At 42.5% G+C, this 6,435-nt stretch overlaps 1 protein-coding gene across 1 annotated transcript; it reads right to left on the reverse strand.

Moving 5' to 3' along the window:
• Positions 1-969: 969 nt before the first annotated feature.
• LOC149316295 (cytochrome c oxidase assembly factor 7-like) lies at positions 970-5,008 on the reverse strand. The gene is made up of 3 exons (XM_089518662.1): positions 4,808-5,008; positions 2,948-3,088; positions 970-2,099 (listed from the first exon to the last, which is right to left on the reverse strand). Exons 1-3 carry the CDS (start codon positions 4,911-4,913, stop codon positions 1,648-1,650), a joined length of 699 nt encoding a protein of 232 aa, XP_089374788.1. The 5' UTR covers positions 4,914-5,008; the 3' UTR covers positions 970-1,647.
• Positions 5,009-6,435: the final 1,427 nt, after the last annotated feature.

A 6,435-nucleotide genomic window follows, 5' to 3' on the forward strand; every position in this document is an offset into this window, starting at 1 on the left:
GTACACAGATCACTCACTCAGTCTTCTCCACTATAGTGAGGTGGAATTTATTCCTTTTGGAAACTCTAATTTCTAAATTTCTCATCAAGATCAAATCAGTACATTCTAATTTTTTACACACACACACACACACACACACACACTTTTTTGGAAGCACAGAAATGAGCACCCTCAGGTGTCAGCTGTCTTTGCATGGCTCACATCATGATTGCTTGGTACTCTGTAAAACAGCCCTGAAACTAAAAAAGAAATTAAAATAATCTGTGTTGCCTTATTTGACTAGAAGCAACCACATTTTCTCTTGTTCAGATCATTGGTAGGAGTAATGAACCATTTATTTGGATACAAACATCATTACTGGATTTGTTTAGCAACACCTTAGGTCCAAAACACACTGCAGAAATAATCCATTTTGAGACTACTTTAACTGCCCTGGCTCAATGCTAGGGAATTCTGGGAACTGCAGTTCATTGTGGCACAAGAGCTTTCTGGCAAAGGCTAAATGTCTCACAAAACTACAGTTCCCAGAACTCCCTAGCATTGAGCCAGGGCTGTTAAAGAAATCTCAAACTGGATTATTTGTACAGTGTGTTTCGGACCTAAGTGACAGCCTAGTACTGCAATGCTCTGACAGAAACTGCTTTAAAAAGTTATTTTTTAATTTTTTTTCTTGCTGTACTCTGATTAGAGTTGAAGAGAAACACACTTTGGACTCTGCCACTAATCTAGGAAACAATGGCTGCAGTGCCAGTTGTATTATCTCATTCATGGCAAGAAAAGATCAGCCTAGCCCCAACTCACTACATTGATGGTAACAGAACCAACTGATCACCATTTTCTCCCAGCTGTGCACCTTGTCTTTTGCCTGTCAGCCTCAAGGCACAAATTGTCATTTTTAAATATATGAACTTATTAGAAGACATTTGTCTAAAAAGGCACAAAAACACACAAAAATTACACTCTAGTAAATCACTTTAATTTCAGCAAACCACTTTAATTTCTTGCATGTCATTGCATAGTACTGCAGCTGAGTAGGATCATTTAAACATGATTCTATACAAGCCTATTCAGAAGTAAGTTCCATGGATTTCAACAGAACTTTGTCCCTGTTAAGTATGGGTGGAAAACATGTAGCCTTCTAGATGTTGTTGGACTCTAGCTCCCAATAGTTTTGCCTAGCAGGCAATGGTGAAAAACATTGGGAGGTATATAGTTCAACATCAAGAAGGCACCATGAGTCCCATCTCTGCTGTTAGAGGTGTACAAGATTGGAGCCTCCCTCTTCCCCTCCGCCGCCCAAGAATACTTTCTCTGCTTGCTGGAGTGAATAGAGGTGTTCACTGCAAAAGAGAACTGCTTTGCCAAGAAAATAGATTCCACTGCTTTATATACACTGCTAGATCTTACGCAAAATTTGCTTTTTCAACACATTGAAGAATCAAGTTCTAACGAGCAACTGTTATTTTCATATTCTAGCTTTAAATATGACATTTACCACAGTTCATCTTTTAGGTGAGTTACATCAACCCCCAGAGTCAACATCCCAAAAATGTAGGTTTTTATTGTGATATACAAGAACAGTTTGTACAGATTACAGAAAAATTTGTTCACATAAATGGATCTTCTGAGTAGATCACTTGACTGGATTTATTCTCCAAATGTTAAAGACCTTGAAGGTATCTGCTGTTCTTTGTGTAAGTCTTTTGCTCTGTTCTTTAGGGTTTCTGCTTTGACGTCATTCCTCTCAACGCCATCCCCCAGTTTATACATTCGGCTAGCATTGGCACATGCCCATATATGGCCTAAATCACATGCTTTCAGAGAATACTGCAATGCCTGGTTCATATCCTTTGCTATGCCAGGGGCTCCTTGAAGATATATTGTACTAAGGTTAAAACAGCTCGGTGCAAAACCCGCATCACAAGCTTTACTGTAATAGTCTCTAGCAAGGAGTGCATTGGGCTTCTCATCCTCATTTCCTCGTCCATCATGTACCAGCAATCCAGCATTGTGACAAGCATCTGTGGATTTCTTCCCACCTTTCTCACAAGATTTCAAAAAGCAATTGTAGGCAGTTTTCAGGTCTAGAGGGAGACCACCTGCAAGGAAAATTGGGAAAGGAAAAAAATACATTTGGGGCTATTACCACTTTGGGCAATTTTCAGTAGGCTAGCAAAGATCTCTGACTTCCTAAATAATGATGAAATAAGCACTGTTTGAAGAAAATAAGACTAGATTTGTCTATGGAAAAACTATGAAGTTCATTCTCAATAAATTCCTGGTTTCAAAACTGTTTCATTTTAATTATTTATGCACCAACCCTCAACTGGTGGATCTTGGAGTTCTGATTTAAAAACCCAGACACATCCTGATAGTGTGAAACCTACCCAACTTTGATTTACACAGACCTCTCCCTAAATGCCTGAAGTGTTTCACTTATCTAAGTAATTCTTATAATGTATCTGTAAATTACCTGTTTTGTAAAGTTGAAGGCTTTCAAGGCTGGCATACATAGTTTTTTGTGAGTTTTTTGGGCTATGTAGCCATGTTCCAGAAAAGTTTCTTCCTGACATTTCGCCAGCATCTGTGGCTGGCATCTTCAGAGAATGCTTTGCCTGGAAAAATTGAGAAGGCAAAGGATTCTCTGAAGATGCCAGCCACAGATGCTGGTGAAACGTCAGGAAGAAACTTTTCTGGAACATGGCCACATAGCCCGAATAACCCACAAAAAACTACCTCCGTTTTATTTTTCCATATTACAGTCAAGTGACCTCTAATGAGTTCCTATCTTGTGTAATATATGAACTGAGGATTTCATAGCTTAAAGCTTATTATTTCAACTGTATTACACGAATCTCTCATTTATCTACACATATCCAGGTACACTATCCAAGCTGTCTTACTTTTAGAGATAACCTGGGTTGTACAGAAAGAAGCTCTTTATTACCTTTTCCAGTCACATAATAAGCTCCAAGTTTGTAGCAGCTTTCACTATGTAAATTAGTTTCACAATTCTGCTTTAGCACTTTAGCAGCTGCCTCGAAGTTTTTCTTTACTCCTTCAAGGTATTCAGCCAGACGGTGACAGCCTGTGGTTTTATAATGAAACATACATGACAAGAACCATGGTCATACTTTATTTATTTAATTTTTATGCCACCTGTCTCCCTGAAAGGGATCCAAGGTGGCTCACAAATAAAAACACTTAAAAAACTTGGTTCTCTCTCGTGTCTTCACCAGGCAAGACTGCAATGGTGGTGGGACCAAGAGAGACCCTTCTCTTGATGATCTTAGGTCTCTGGTGGGTTTGTATGGGTAGATATGGTCTCTCAAACTGTCTGGTTCTAAGCTTTATAGGTCATGACCAGTACTTTGAATTGTACCCAGAAACCAATCAGTAGCCAGTGAAGCTGTTTTAATAAGGGAGTTATATGCTCCCTATAACTGGCCCCAGTTAGCATTCTAGCTGAAAGGTTTTAAACCAGCTGAAGTTTTTGCAGTTTCCAAAGGCAGCCCCATGTACAGTGTATTACAGTAGTCAAAAAAGGATGTAATCAAGGCATGTGTTGCTTTAGCCAGAACTGACATTTCAAGCAATGGGCACAACTAGGCCACTAATTTTGCTGTGAAAATGCATAGTTTTTTGTGGGTTTTTCGGGCTATGTGGCCATGTTCTAGAAGAGTTTCTTCCTGACATTTTGCCAGCATCTGTGGCAGGCATCTTCAGAGAATGCTTGCCTGGAAAAAGTGGGTCTATATATTGTGTGAGCCTGGGAATGCAGGAGGGATTTGCATGTGTATTGTTCTGTGCTGATGGCTGGCCTCAGGCTGGGAGGCTAATGCAAAAGAGGATTAGTGTCTTAGTCTCCTAGCCTGAGGCCTGCCAGTGAGTAAGTGAGTAAGTGGCTGCAGTACTGGCACTTAACCACTGCGCCACCAGGGCTCTAATGTTTTTAATGAGAGATCCAAAACACGCTGCAAATATCATCCAGCATTAAACCGCTTTAACTGTCCTGGCTCAGTGCTAGGTAATCCTGGGAATTTGTAGTTTACTGTGACACCAGAGCTCTCTGCCAGAGAAGGGTCAATGTCTCACAAACACTATAGTTCCCAGGATTCCTTAGCGTTGAGACAGGGCTGTTAAAGTGGGTTATTCCTGCAGTGTGGATGGGACCATAAGGGGCAATGCATATAGGAGCTATATATACACTTGTCCCTCCATATTCACTAGGGTTAGGGGTACAAGACCCCCGTAAATATGGGAAACCGCAAGTAATATAAAACACCATGTTTTTACCTGAGAGAACACCTCTCTGGGAATCTCTAGGTCCTCCGCTGCAATTCTGGTCAACGTCCGACAGACACTGGCCATAGAACTGCCCTGGAGGAGCTAGAAATGCCTAGTGGAGCATTCTCTCTAGCAATCGCTAGGTCTTTCAGGGCAGCTTTTAGTTAAAGATGACCATAGAGTTGCACTGGAGGACCTAGATATTCCTAGAGAGAACATATTAAGCAAATCCATGAATAATCAAATCTGCAAATATCAAAACTGCAAATATGGAGGGATGAGTGTGTGTGTGTGTGTGTGTGTATATATATGATACACACACACACATATATATGAGATTATCTATATCTATAGATGGGAGATATATAGATATCTAGGAGATATATATATATATATATATCTAGGAGATATCTAGTATATATATGTGTGTGTGTGTGTGTGTGTGTGTGTATGACATATATACACATGACGTGAGAAGCCAGTGCCCTGCGGCTTCCCTCCTCCTCCTCCTCCTCCTCACCGTCGGGCTCCTTCTCCTTGTAGCACTGGAAGCTGTACTCGACCCCCAGGTTCTCCAAATAGCCCTTCACCTCCTCCTCATCCTCGAAGTTGACCAGCCCAGCCATTTCCCCCTCTGGGAGGGAAGTCAGAGAAACCTCCGCTCCTGTCTCCTTCCTCCTTCAAAAGGTGAAAGCGTCCCAAGAAAGCATTTCCCTCTTGGCGGAAGTCGGAAGGGAATCAAGGGAGGACCCGGTCCGTCGCCTAAATGAGCCACTTCCGGCGGGCTCTTCAGGAACCGGAAGTGAGGGGAAGGAAAGGAAGTGCAGCACTTCAGGGCAACAATTTGCGTCAGCGTCGCGTAAAGAGCCGCCCGCCTCCTCCTCCTCCTCCTGTGCTGCATCTGTCCTGTGGAAATCATGCAGCCCTGTGGGATTCTGGGATTTGGAGTTTTCCAAGGCCTCTAGGCTTCTCTGCCAAAGAGGGCTGCTGGTGTCTCACCAAACTGTATATCCCAGGGTTCTGTAGGATGGAGCCTTGGTAGTTAAAGCGATACCAAACTGCAGTATTTCTACAGTGTAGATGCACCCTCCAGGAGCAAACCCTCTCTCCTGTGTGACTCTGCTCCCTTCACACCTCTTGGGCACAACAGTTAAAGGGGCCACTAGGATGGGGGGGGGGTCAAAAACTAGCTTTCACTATATATAAATTGGAAGCACAATAAAAGTTGGAAATGTAAGAGTGCGCGCATGTGTGTGTGGTACTCTGGCTTCTGGAATTTTATTTCTGTGACATGGAAATCTAATTTCCAATTTTGTTCAGCTAAAAACAAGACTTAAAAAAAATTTGTGTTACTTTGGGCTCGAACAGACAGGCCAAAATAAAGCTGCTTCAGGTCACTTTGGGTGTATGCTGTTTAAATGACACACATCTTAAGAGGCCAGAAGCTGCACCAAAGTTGCGCTCCAGTCCTTAGGACTGCAGTGTGGCTTTGGTGCAGTTTCTGGTGTCTTAGGATGCATGTAGCATTTAAACAGCATACCTCCAAATTGACCCTAAGCAGCTTTATTTTGACCTGTCTGTTCGGGCCCTTTGTACCTTCAAATCCCCTGTTGATTTATGGCAACCCCAATAATCCCAGAGGGGTTTCTGAGGCAACCATAGTCTGGAGAACTAATGCAGTTTGACCCCACTTTGGGCCAAAACACATTGCAGAAATAATCAAGTTAGAGTCCGTTTCAACTGGCCTGACTCAATGCTAGGGAATCCTGGGGACTGTAGTTTGTTGTGGCACCAGAGCTCTCCTCTGTCAGAGAAGGCTAAATGTCTCACAAAACCACAGTTCCCAGATTTCCCTACCAGAGAGCCAGGGGCAATTACAGCTGTCTCAAACTGGATTGTTTCTGCAGGGTGTTTTGGACCTTTCTCCTGGGATTTATAGTTTGGTCGGTGGAGCCCGTGTGATGTGATTTGAGTAGTGGACTACGACTCTGTAGACCAGGGTTCACTTCCCAGTTCAGCCATGAAACCACACTGGATGAACTTCGGTCAAGATACACTCTCTGTCTCGGAGGAAGGCAGAGGCAAAACCCCTTCAGAACAAACCTTGCAAACAAAACAACACAAACCCATTATAGTTTCACCATCAAT

Source organism: Sceloporus occidentalis, unplaced genomic scaffold (assembly GCF_023333645.1).
Source record: "Sceloporus occidentalis isolate IW3139 unplaced genomic scaffold, rSceOcc1.0.p SCAF_3, whole genome shotgun sequence".
NCBI lineage: Eukaryota > Metazoa > Chordata > Lepidosauria > Squamata > Phrynosomatidae > Sceloporus > Sceloporus occidentalis.

Coding starts and splice junctions, on each gene's coding strand:
- LOC149316295 (XM_089518662.1), bottom strand. CDS start 4,913: ATGGCTGGGCTGGTCAACTTCGAGGATGAGGAGGAGGTGAAGGGCTAT. Junction 3,089..4,807: donor CAAGGAGAAGGAGCCCGACG/GTGAGGAGGAGG, acceptor ATAAAACCACAG/GCTGTCACCGTCTGGCTGAA. Junction 2,100..2,947: donor TTATTATGTGACTGGAAAAG/GTAATAAAGAGC, acceptor TTTTCCTTGCAG/GTGGTCTCCCTCTAGACCTG.